Source organism: Vulpes lagopus, chromosome 2 (assembly GCF_018345385.1).
Source record: "Vulpes lagopus strain Blue_001 chromosome 2, ASM1834538v1, whole genome shotgun sequence".
Taxonomy (NCBI): domain Eukaryota; kingdom Metazoa; phylum Chordata; class Mammalia; order Carnivora; family Canidae; genus Vulpes; species Vulpes lagopus.
In genome coordinates this window covers 35,507,657-35,521,275 of record NC_054825.1, presented here as the reverse complement: position 1 = coordinate 35,521,275, position 13,619 = coordinate 35,507,657, and the positions used below count along the sequence as shown (strand labels likewise).

At 37.4% G+C, this 13,619-nt stretch overlaps 1 protein-coding gene across 3 annotated transcripts in view; it reads left to right on the top strand.

Moving 5' to 3' along the window:
* Positions 1 to 13,619, top strand: part of PCGF5 (polycomb group ring finger 5) — a 118,438-nt gene that overhangs the window by 60,243 nt on the left and 44,576 nt on the right. For all 3 annotated transcript variants that reach the window (XM_041738168.1, XM_041738176.1, XM_041738157.1), the window contains exon 3: positions 9,539 to 9,635. In XM_041738168.1, the coding sequence (XP_041594102.1) occupies positions 9,539 to 9,635 (97 nt within the window). The remainder of the gene's footprint in view (positions 1 to 9,538; positions 9,636 to 13,619) is intronic.

The window sequence follows — 13,619 nt, the reverse complement described above, 5'->3', positions numbered from 1 at the left end:
AAATTTAAAAATGAAATTGTCTTATATTGGCTTCTGAGAATATATCATTTGGAACTGATACCACTTATGGATTAAGAAAAAATATGTACCCCAAAATACGTAATTATTCAGAGTTAGAAATCATGGTTAGTATATAAGTATGTTTAAGAGTGTAGCACAGAGGCACCTAGTGACTCAGTTAAGCATCCAACTCTTGATTTTGGTCCAGGTCATGATCTCAGGATTGTGAGATGGAGCCACACATTGGGCCCCATGCTGAGTGTGGAACCTACTTAAGATTCTCCCTCTCCCTCTCCCTCTCCCCCACCCCCATCCCCACTAGCATTCTCTTTCTATGCCTATATAAGTAGAGTTTGTTAAAAATAAATAAATAAATAAGCCTAGCACAATAGTTGAATGTAAACATTGTGAATAAGTACAGTTCAAACATGTAGAAAAGACAGAAGATAACTTTTGTTTGGATACTGTGAAGACTTTTTATAACTACTGATACTTTATAACATACTGGTTTTTACCAGACTACTATATAGTGTCAGAATTTAAAAACCAGTGGACAAAGCTGTGTTTTCTCAGAATGCTCAACCACTAACATTTCTTCACTCAGTTAACAGAAAATTATCATTGTAATTTAAAAAACTAAAACATTTTAATTTGTGTTGAATTAACTTTTTTTTTAATTTTTTTTTTTTTAATTTATGATAGTCACAGAGAGAGAGAGAGAGAGAGGCAGAGACACAGGCAGAGGGAGAAGCAGGCTCCATGCACCGGGAGCCCGATGTGGGATTTGATCCCAGGTCTCCAGGATCGCGCCCTGGGCCAAAGGCAGGCGCCAAACCGCTGCACCACCCAGGGATCCTGAATTAACTTTTTTTATTTGTCAAAAAATTACTAGTAAACTCAAAATCTCTTCCCTTACTTACGTTGAAAATGTATGCTGATTTCCGATTTGATTATATTAGGACATGGTAGGCCCTAAAATCCTGCCTCCATCTATGATTCCTAACCCTTGTGTCCTCATTTATTCCATAAATATTTACTGAGTACCACCTCCTCCAAGTACTATACTGGGCTCCTGGGACATACGAGGCAGCATAGTGGGCAATAGATAAATCATGGTGTATAGTGGAAGGTGATAAAAGCTATAGAAAAAAATGTCAAGCTGGGTAAAGGGAATTGGAAGTCAGGGAGATGTTAAAATTTAAGCCTGTGTTCATATCTTTATCTTATTAAGTGACATTTGAACAGGCTTAAGGAGGTGAAGGAGTTAGCTAATCACATATCCAAGGGAAAAATATTTCAGGTAGAGAAATAGCAAGAGCAAAGGCTCTAAGGCAGGCATGTGCCTGTCATGTTGAGAAATGGTCAGGAAGCCAGTGCAGCTGGAGAGTGATGAGTAAAGAAGAGTTGGGAAAGGTGATGGGGTGGATGTGGGTCACAGGCACAATGCACAGTTCTTATAAGGCCATGTTAAGGGGTTTGGTTTTTACTCTGAGAGAAATGAAGACCCATTTCAGCAGAGTTTTGAGTAGGGGAATGACATGATCTTACTTATATTTAAAAGCATCTTTCAAACTACTATTGAAAGTGGACCTGAGCTGTTAGGAATGATTGCAGTAAGCCAAGCAGGAGATGGTGATGGCTTACATCAACGTGGTGTTGGTGGTAGTGGTGGTAGTGGTAAAAGTGGTCAGATTCTGGTTATATTTTGAAGATAGAGCTGTATTTGCTAATGAACTACAGGTGGAGCATACAAGAGAAAAGAGTCAAGAGTATCTTCTAAGATTTTTGGCCTCAGAAATTGGAAGGATAAAGATATCATCAAATCATATAGGAAAAACAAGGTGGAAGATGAGGTGGTTATTTTTTGGAAATTGAATGTAAGCTATGATACATCCAAACAGAGATGCCTAGTTGGAAAGTGTACATATGAGTCTGGAGTTTATCAGTGTGTAGTTTGTCAACAGTGGAAGCACCAAGGGAATGAGTGTAGATAGAGAAGATGAAGAACAACTGACCTTGGGAGAGGAGGAGGCATGAGTCAGGAGGAAAACTGCATGTCATGTCAAGGAAGAGGAGGAGTCAAATCAGCTGTGAGTAAGATGGGACTGAGACTAGACCTCTAGGTTTAGCTATGTATGTGGAGGTCACAGATAATCTCATGGAGCAGTTTCAGTGGAGTGATCAGGAGCGAAAGTGTGGATAGGTGTGAATGGATGGAAATTTCTTAATTTCCTGTTTTTTTTTTTTTTAAGATTTATTTATTCATGATAGACATAGTGAGAGATTGAGAGAGAGAGAGAGAGAGAGAGAGACAGGCAGAGGGAGAAGCAGGCTCCATGCTGGGAGCCCGACGTGGGACTCATTCCCGGGACTTGAGGATCACGCCCTGGGCCAAAGGCAGGCACTAAACTGCTGAGCCACCCAGGGTTCCCCAATTTCCTGGTTTTGATAATTGTACTATGATTATATAAGTAACCTTATTGAAGCTAAAGATTGAAAAATTGGGAAGAGAGCTGTTGGGGAATGAGTGTAAGTACCTCTGAAATGTACTGATAGCTCACCAGGGAAGAAGTAGGGTCAACAGAAGGTTTTTGTTTTTGTTTTTTCATTTTTGTTTTTTAAAATGCAAAAATAATGTTTTAATGTTGATAGGAATCTCAGCAAAAGACTAACATAGGTGAAAGAGGAGAAGCACTGGAGCAGTGTTCTTGGGTCATTGGGAGATGATATAATGCACAGGCAGAGATCGGCTTTAAATAGGCACGTGAATGTTTTGGAGATAGGCAAGAGGTATAGGAAGTATAGATGGTAGTAAGGAAATAGACATGGTAGTATGAATTCTCTTTGATTCAGTTTTTTTCTTTTTTTCTTTTTCCTTTCAGTAAAAAAGTGAGGTCATCAGTGGAAAGTGAGGTTGGGGAGGAAGTGTTTGGGGATTTGAGGAGAGGTGAAAGTATGAAGTATTAGCAAAGAGCATAATGGACTTGGGACGTTGAGTGTGACTGCCTGGCAGATGCAGGACCCACTGACATTCATGATCAAGAATTTAAGGTGAGAGACCAATCCGCCTGGTGCTTGTGTTTCTCCCAGTGTTCTGCTGTAATCCTGTGGAAGCAGAGTGTGTAGAGAGTGGGATTTAGCTGGAGTATAATAGTTTAAATGAGCCAGTAGTTTAAATATGCTGAAAGAAGAGAGAAACAAAAGAGGTGAAATAGAAAACAGCACAGCTATCCAAGAACATGTGTGAGGAAGTGATTATTTTGATCACAAAATATCAGTTGATAAGGAGAGGAATAAGGGTGACCCTGCACTGACTGAGCTACCAGACTCTACCTTAACCTTGGAGTCATACTCGATTCCTTAAACCTGTCTGTGGAAGTAGGGCAGCCTTTCTAGCCTTTTGGTCTCCTGGCCTACGTGGTGTAAGATCCCCCTACCATGCTTAAATCTCAAGATTCAATTCCAACCCTGTTCGAAAAACCCTGATTTGGTGCCTGTTCCTCTGTCCTGTAGAGACAATACTAAAGCATTCTACTCAGTAGAAAGGAATGCTGTCCTTAGTGTTCTCCATGAAATTGCAACTCATATAAGCCTTTGAAAGAAATATGTCATGTATACATAAGAGAAAGATGTCCGTTAGTTCCTTATGTAAGAAAAACCAGAAGATAGTGTCTCATGAAAGCAAATTACAGCTACTCTGGAAAACTTTTTTTAAGATGTCAGTTTCACACATAGGAATATGTAATAAAAGCAGGAAACTGATGCCTCTTCTTTTTGCAGATGACCACAGTTTGCTTACATACTGTTAGATAATAAATGTTCCAAAGGCAAACTATCAAGTGAGTGCTATCAAGACAGGCATATAAAGATAGTGATGTGCTTAAGGGAAGAAGAAAAAGCATGCTTCTATGTTAACAGATAAAACTAACACATTCAGATTATAACAAAGGAAGTCAGCATTTGATCACTTTCAATAAATAGGGCTTTACTAATGAATGACTCTACCAAGGACACGAAAGGAAAGAATATTATTGTTTTATTATCAGTGATAGCAGAATTAGTACCCATGAAGAGAAATTTGTGTAGATTACTTTGGGTCATCAAAACTGGGAAGCTAGCTCTCTATGATACATAAGAGACTGGGGCAGACCATACATCCAAGACAGCAACAGCAAATGGTCCTTGTACCTGTTATGAAGAATCCCCTACACCAAGAATTTGAAAATAAGGGTGTCTGGGTTACTCAGTTGGTTTAGCATTCAACTCTTGATTTTGGCTCAGGTCATGATCTCTGGGTCATGTCATCGAGCCCCACTTTCTGGGTTTCACCGTGGGCATGGAGCCTGCTTATGAATATCTCTTCCCTCTCCCTGCCTCTCTCTCTCTTTCTCTCTTTTTATTTCCCTCCCCCCTTCCCTTTCTTTCTCTTTCCCTCTTTTTTTTCTCTCCCCCCCCCCCAAAATAAAATAAGAAGGTAGGATAGATAGCCCTTGAATAGTTAAAATATGAAATCAATAGATGATCATGCTTCAGAGCAGGTATGTGCAGAACATAAAGTGATCAGAAAAGACAATACGGTAAAGCCTAGACCCATGGGACTGTGTTGGAATTATATTAAACATATAAAGTTAAGGAAGGAATGTATAATGGAGAAATGTCAGTCAATCTTGGACCCTCCTCCCCAGAAAAAGAAATATCACACATGTAGAGATAGGCAGTTTCCATTTGGGTGAAGCAGTGTGTCATAAATATCATACTTGAATTTACAAGACTATCTCTAGGGTGAACATGGCTGCACACGGCTGCAGAGGCCTAATACCAATACATGATACACATTTCAAATTCCATTAGCAAGATCATCTGTTATTTAAGGTGGACACATGAAACTAACCATAGTCTGATGCCATTCAATATTCAGTTACTCCAATTCTCATCATCATTTTATGCCCATCCAGGGATCTAATATATAGTGATAGCTCACATATACTGAATATTTACAAATTCTCCAACACTCATTTGCACATGTTACATATACTATCTCATTTAATCTTCACAGGAAGCCTATGAGATAGGAACCTTTGCTATCTCCATTGTACATAGAAACACAAAGTAAGTAATTTGCCTAATGAGAGAACTGGGATCCAGATCCAGGCAATCCACTGCAAGATTATTTTTTTCTGGAACAACTTTTCTGTACTACCTGGTTTCTCATGTAAATTTGCATTATAGGGAAAGAGTACATTAATCCCTTATTCTTTTGATTACCATCTGTCACCATATAAAGTTGTTACAATAATATTGACTATACTCCTGCCATGTCTTGTTTATTTTATAACTGGAAGATTACACTTCTTAATCCCCTTCACCTAGTTCATCCATCCCCCTCCTCCTTCCCCTCTGGCAACTATCAGTTTGTTCTACAACTATGAATCTGTTTTTTTATTCCTTTTTCTTTTTAGAGTCTACATATAAGTGAAGTCATATGGTATTTGTTTTTCTCTTATTTCACATAACCCTGTAGGTCCATAAGTTTTGTTGTAAAGGGCAAGAGTTCATTCTTTTTTGTGGCTGAGTAATGTTCTATTTTGTGTGAGACCCACTGCTTTAGATGACACAGTGACTCTTACTGTGTATTAATTTGTGCAACAACCTAGTTCAAATATAAGAAGTGGTCAAAAGAAAGATTTTGCTTGGTAAGCTTTAGGCAGAAGCTTAAATGCTGTTTGCGATGGGCTAAATATAAGCATCAATTAAAAATACAAAATCTTAATGCCAGGGACCAAGTGTTATTAATGTTAAGATGTGTTGCATAGTGGTATGGATTTTAGGTCTGGAGCTGCATAGCCTGAGGATGGATATTGCATCTGCTACACAGTTGGCCAGCTGTGGGCAGCCTGCTTAGGCTCTCTACTACTGGATTTCTCATTTGCCAGAGGGGGTAGTAGAAGTTCATCCTATAATCCACACAAAGACTTGAGCCCAGAGCCTGATATTTGGTTAGGGCTCAGTAAATGTTAGCACTTGTTGCTATTTAAGTGTTTTTCCAACTAGGGATATCTTTGGTGAGCCTAACTCCCTTTTTGACCAGGTATTTCTTGTGGCTACAGCATTTGTCTGTTGGGTAGCTGGTGAGAGTGAAAAATGCTAGTTGGTCTCCATACATAGCCTTAACCACAGTCGGGGACTTTTTCCAACATCTTTCTTGGCCATTTGAGTTAACCTGTAGAGCAGTTTCTGTACCAAGAAAGCTTCTATTAAACCTTTAAGATATTTTCAAAATTTATTTTCCAGTTAGTATAAATAACTATAAACTAAGAATCAAACGTCAGTTTTATAATTATGGGTTTTTTAAGTGTCTAAGGGAAAAGAAAATCCTCCTTTTACTCTTTTCAGTTTCACTGAAATTCTAGCCTGGGTTTTCTCAGGCTCCAATTCATTTTAGTTTGCATTTTACTTACTTAATAGCTTTTAAAAGTATGTGGGAAATGTATTTTCTAGAGTTTTTTTTTTTTTTTGAAAGGAATAAATAAGCTGCTTAAAGGGACTATTTTGTGCAAAATATTTAGCTTAAAAGGAGATCTGATTCTATAAACAGACATTTTTCAGGTTCCCAAATTAAGATGTAGGGCATTCTTTTTCTATGTATTATAGGCCTATAGAAACAAAATTAGAAGAAAATGTATCACTTATGCATGCATTAGTTAAGAAAATAGACCTTTGATTCAAACCCCAGCTTTTCCCACTTACTCCATGATTTTTGGCAAATTACTAAAGTTATTCTCAGTTTCTTCAGCTGTAAGAGACCTAATATTACCTAATAGGTTTGTAATGAGGATTAAATTGTTAAATGGCATTGAATTAAATAAATGTTGAAGCATGTAGGGTGGTGCCTGATACAGCTGGTATTTTTACATAACATTCTTTTCCTTTGTAAAGTTCAAAAATCTTTAAAATTTGAAATAAAATTTGTGATTCAAGTCTCTGTGCTGCCATTCGTCAGAGTAGGCAGGTAACCTAGCCTGTGGAAACCTCTTCTTCATATTCAGGAGTAGAATAAAGTAGCATATCTCAGATGTTGTTGTGAAAAACAAATTCATCTCCTGATGGGGCTTTCTGGATCCCTCTAAAACAGCACCCATTCAGTAGAAATAAAATATGAGCCACTGGTGTAGGTTTAAATTATCCAGCAGCCACATTTTAAAACAAGAAACAAATAAAATGAATTTTGATATATTTTAGTGAATTCAGAATGTCTAACATGCCATTTCAACATGTGATTTAGTGCTCAGCCACATGTGGCTAGGTGGCTGCCATATTGGACAGTCCAGATCTAGATACAGATTAATATTCCCCATCAGCATCCTTGGGCACTGGTGCTGCCTTCACCTTAAGCAGTGAACACAGCCTTATTCTTGAAACTGTATGCATGCCTGGGTGAATAAGCCTTACATTTCGTCCTTTAGCTGCCTAGATTAGTATCTTAGCCTCTGGAAAGACAGGCTTCTACCCTTAGCCTTTTGGCTGACCTAGAGGACTTGCTCTGGGCATGTCACGTGCCTTTATTTGGGCCAAGGCTGATGGACAGCCAGGAATTCCTGAACGCTTTGAGTATGATAAACCTTTTGAACCACAAAGATCAGAGCTCCAGGGTCAGATCAGAGATTCAGGATAGGATCAGGCTTTGTAATACTCTTCATTCTTGCCTCTTATCTGTCCTTTTTTTGGCCTTCTTTCCCAAATTTCAGAGACTTATCTAGTGTCCCTGAGAAAAAAGCAAATACCAACAATCTTTTAAAAGAATTTAGTTTCTCTGTTCTCCACTTCAGTGTAGCTTACCAAGAAAGTCCTCCCTTCCCAAACAGTGACTTTTGAAAAGTCATTTAGAACCTTTTTGGGCCAAGAGATTTGGAAGACAGATGAAGTATTCATATCTAAGCCCTTTTATGTGTTTAAGGTTTTCTGATACCATCTTTCGTCCAAATTTAGAGAGAATTTTGGTGAAGGGGTACTGTCCTTAAAGCTGTATGTAATGGTAAAAAGGTAGAAAAATGGGATTCAAGGGTATTGATCAAAAAAACAAAAACAAAAACAAATCTGCTCATACGTCCTACCCTGGCCACTCTAAAACTGCCAGTGTTTTAACACTTTATCTACCTTTTTTTTGTGTGCGTGAATATCATGTGTTACTAAAATTCTTTGTTTGCCTTTCCAAATAGAAGTTCCATTAAAGTATGGGCTTTGTTTGCCTTTACATCTGCAGCTCCTAGCACAGTGCATGGCATTCAGTGTCTTTTGAATCAATGCATAAGTGAAAGGAAATACCAAGATACTATTCTGTATATGTACTAATGACTTTAAAATCAGGTACCGAGTAGAATTCTTCCTTGACCATTGTTAACTCTGACCAGTGTATATGTTATGCTTGAATTTTCAGACCTAATCTCAGTGGGAGAAGTCTAGTTTTTACTTTTGATCAATTGTTTAGATAAACTTTTTTACGTCTTTTGGAGAGTGTGGGGCATGAGGAGGGGAAAAGGAAGTAGTTTGTAGGGGAGTTATGGGACCTGATCCTAACAGGTAGCAGGTGAAAATTTCAGATTATACAGAGTAGCAGGTGAAAATTTCAGATTATACAGAGTATAATAAAATAGAGGGGGGGGGTATTGGCATAGGAAATTAGATAAAAAATTCTTTATAGTTCAGGTGTTGTAAAAATGTTTGTTTTTGGGCAAGACATTTGGCATAGGAGATAATAAAAACCTAGGGAAAAGGTGAGAGATTCACAGCCAGAAAGATTCCCCTACTGGGGGAAATGTAGGCTATATGGGCTAGTGGCCAAGATCCACAAATTATATTTCTGTTATCTTTGTTTAGAATGTTTATTTAAAATCTTACCCTTGTCAGTTTCTTGGTGGTTCTTCCACTTTACCTCTCATGCCTTTGTACGAGCTTGATGCTGCTACCCATATTTTGTGCTCCGTGGAATTATGGTATTTGTGAGCACAGACTGATCATGCTCTGCATAAGCCAGAAGTTTCATTGTAACTCCTCATTTGTCCCAGGAGCACCTTGCCAAAAGAAAGTAATCCAAACATGTTGAACACTCTCAAGTTTTATTAGGAACTATTTGTGAAAAAAAAAAAAAAAAAAGGAACTATTTGTGTCGCGTTCAAAAGAAGTCATTGCAGGCTTACTAAGTTTATACCTTTCTTTGTACTTCTTTAAATAAGAACTGTTGTTTTATATAAATGCACCAGCTTTTTACATAGTAATATGAACAAATTATTTGGTTTGTGAATATATTTAAGAAAGCAATTAGCGGAGTAACATATACTTTTTATATCATTGACTATAAGCTTTGTTTCAGTTGGGTCTTTTTTTTTTTTTTTTTTTACACTGTTAGAATTTTAAGGTTTTATAAAGTTTGGTTAAAGAATACTATTCTACCTATATTAGGCAATTCTTAAGGACTATTTTTAATTACATTTAGTTTAAGTTCACATGATGCATTTTAATCTAACATCTTCTTTCTTCTTAGTCTGTAAGACTTGTATTGTACAGCACTTTGAAGATAGCAATGACTGTCCAAGGTGTGGCATCCAAGTCCATGAGACAAATCCATTAGAAATGTTGAGGTAAGTAAATGTATTTTATAGTTCATCTAACTTAAATTATATGAACTCTTAATATGTTTTATTATGCATCAGAATATTTGTTAGCACCTTGACTCAGTTAATACAGGTTTTATGAAGTTTTTTATTTTCACTTTAAAGCATTTTATTAATAGAAATTTAAAAATAAGTCTGTAGATGTTAAACATTAAATATTTAAGAAATTTATTTCCAAATTTAAAATTATAGCTTTATCTCAGAGCTACTTTAGTTGCAATTATTTTAGGTATTTTAACATTTGACACGTAACTGTGCTTTCATGGAACAACATGGCAGTAGAGGGAGAGGACAGGCCTAACAGTAAGGGAGGCTGACCTTGGTACTATTAATTTTTTACTTATATCAAAAGAGTATATAAACATTTATGTAAAACTTAAAGAATTTTTTTTAAATAACTACCATTCACTTAAGAAGCGTAATTCTGTACTTTTAAAGTTAGAAGTAGTCAGATAAAGGGTTAGTTTCCAAGATCTATAAAGAACTCAAACAGCAAAGAAACAAACAATCCAATCATGAAATGGACAAAAGACATGAACAGAAACCTCACAGAGGAAGACATAGACATGGCCAACAAGCACATGAGAAAATGCTCCGCATCACTTGCCATCAGGGAAATACAAATCAAAACCACAATGAGATACCACCTCACACCAGTGAGAATGGGGAAAATTAACAAGGCAGGAAACCACAAATGTTGGAGAGGATGTGGAGAAAGGGGAACCCTCTTGCACCGTTGGTGGGAATGTGAACTGGTGCAGCCACTCTGGAAAACTGTGTGGAGGTTCCTCAAAGAGTTAAAAATAGACCTGCCCTATGACCCAGCAATTGCACTGCTGGGGATTTACCCCAAAGATGCAGATGCAATGAAATGCCAAGACACCTGCACCCCGATGTTTCTAGCAGCAATGTCCACAATAGCCAAACTGTGGAAGGAGCCTCGGTGTCCATCGAAAGATGAGTGGATAAAGAAGATGTGGTTTATGTATACAATGGAATATTACTCAGCCATTAGAAATGACAAATACCCACCATGTGCTTTAACGTGGATGGAACTGGAGGGTATTATACTGAGCGAAATAAGTCAGTCGGAGAAGGACAAACATTATGTGGTCTCATTCATTTGGGGAATATAAAAAATAGTGAAAGGGAATAAAGGGGAAAGGAGAAAAATGAGTGGGAAATATCAGGAAGGGAGACAGAACATGAGAGACTTCTAACTCTGGGAAACGAACTAGGGTTGGTGGAAGGGGAGGTGGGCAGGAAGTGGGAGTGACTGGGTGATAGGCACTGAGTGGGGCACTTGATGGGATGAGCACTGGGTGTTATTCTATATGTTGGCAAATTGAACACCAATAAAAAATAAATTTATAAGAAAATAAAAAAAAAAAATAAAGTTAGAAGTAGTCTGTCAGCTCCTAATCTAAACCCTTTTTCTCCAGATTAGGAAACTGAAATTTATAGAAGTAACACAGCTTTGCTTAGAACTTTAACACACACATGTCATTTTGCAGCTACAAGCCAGATGTCCTTACCAGTAAACCCATTTTCTTCCTACTTTTCCTATCATAGCTCCACCACCGATCAACTGTGTGGTCTTAGGGAAGTACATATCTAAAAACAACTAGATAGTCTCTAGATAGCCTCTATGTAACCCTCATAATCTGTGTAATGTTTGCCATCATTCTGTAAATCTGGATTTGCAAGTCTTACATTTCAGACTTTTTTTTTTTTAAATTTTAGTGCCTGTCATTGTAGTAATTTTTCTGTAGGTAAATGTCAAGCCCAATGATTTTCAAAGTGTGGTCCCCGAACCATTAGTATCTTGTTAGAAATGACAATTCTTGACCCCACCTCAGATTTGCTGATTGAGGAACATGAGAGTGGAGCCCATCTTAGTCAGCAAGCTTTCCAGGTGTTTCTGACATAAGCTAACATTTGAGAACCACTGTTCTACTATAGTCTATAGCCCTGAGCAGGACTTCTCCTAGTTGGATTTATATCAGTGCTTCTCAACCACTGGTGATTTTGCGCCCACCCCGCCCCACCGTGTACTTTTAGCAACATCTGGAGACATTTTTTATTGTCAGGTCTGGGTGGGTGTTGATGGCATCTAGTAGGATAGATGGCTGGACACCACTGAGTATCCTGTGATTCACGGGAAGCCTCCTCCCACACCAGAGAGCCAGTCCCAAATGTCAATAGTATGGAGGTCAAGAAACTCTGATTTAAGTCACTCAGAGAACAATGTGAACTCTTCCTCTAAAATTTTTTTCTAATGCTTTCATCAAAAACCATACCAAACAGTTAATAATTATTACCTACTCCATTTTAAAGTGCTATGTTGGAAGAAAAATTCTTGGTTTTGACTGTTAGATACCTGAAGGGATCCAATCACCATTTAATCAAATGTCCTCCCTTGGCTAAAGTATGACATCAACATTTTTTTTTAACTTTTTGTTTGAAAATAATTTAAAACTCACAAAAAAATCCCAAATACAAGAAACACTTGTATTCTCCTTACCCAGATTAGTTTATTGTTAACATTTTATCTCATTTGCTTTATCATATGCATGCATACCTGCTCTCTGTTTTTTTCTGAACCATTACAGAGTAAGTCACATACTTAATGGCTCCTTACCCCCAACTACTTTAGTGTGTATTTCCTACAACTAGAGATATTATCTTACATAACTAGAGTGTGATCACATTGGTACAATATTTAAACTATCCTCCATATTCCAGTGTTGTCATTTTATCTAATGATATCCTTTGTAGAAGTTTTTTTCCTCCTATCCCACTAAAGTTATTCTACAAAAGAATAACTTTTAAAGACAGAGATAAGAACAAGAACTTCAATATTTTTGGCACCTGGAGATAACTCCTGGAATACAATGGGTTCTCAGTAAATTCTTGTTGAAAGGAAAAGAAGTGATGGGAGCAAAAATGGGAATTGGAAACTATACAGTTGGTAGTGATAGCTGAGCAGCCGCAGGAGACCAGGTTTGCTGGGAGATGGCAGGCAGAAGACATTCACCAAAGGGTCCCACAGCAGGGTTTCACTTACTAGTCCAAATTAGGTCACATGCAAACCCTAGGTAAAGGGGTAGTATGGGGTCTAGAGGTGCCTTAGCAAATTTTGATTTTTGCCTAAAGCTGGACATATTGCCAGAACATAATCAGATTTTGTTAGCAAAAAACAAGGGGAGTCAAGGTTTCTTCAGTAGATAATATTTTGTGTTGCTATACAGGTATCAACAGAATTTCCTTCTACATACTTTCTCAGGAGGCTACTGGAGGATTCCTAGAGCATAAACCAAGGAGGAAGGGAATCTAACATGGGAGAGAGATGGAGGATGGCAGCTGTGTAGTAGGCCCAGAAAACAGCCTGTGTCATGCTGTTCAGTCTGATAGCCATTAGCCACGGTGGCTGTTAAATACTTGTGATGTTGCTGCTAGTACACCAGAGGAGTGGAATTTTAAATTTAATTTAAATGAAAATGTGAAACAGTATTTAATTTAATTTAAATGAAAACCTGAAACCTTTTCATTAAATAGAATCTTAAGTAAATTAAAATTACTAAACAAATGCATTGTTAAATATTTTAATGCATAAACTAGATATTAGAATTTTATACAAAACATGTAAAACACTTTTGTTAATGTGCCCACTAGAAAATTTAAAATTACATATTTGATTCACATTATATATCTACTGGACATCGCTGATACAGATAGAAGGAGGATGGAAAACTCTATGAGGAATCATTCATTCATTCAAATATTTACTGAATGCCTGCTGTATTCAAGGCATCATACCAGGTGCTTTAGTGGGCAAAATAGATAAGACTTTTGCCCTTATAGGGTTAATATTTTTGTGGGGAGAGATAGACAACAAACTGTAAAATAAGTTACTCATGTGGTATATTAGAAAGTACAAAGGGGAGAAAG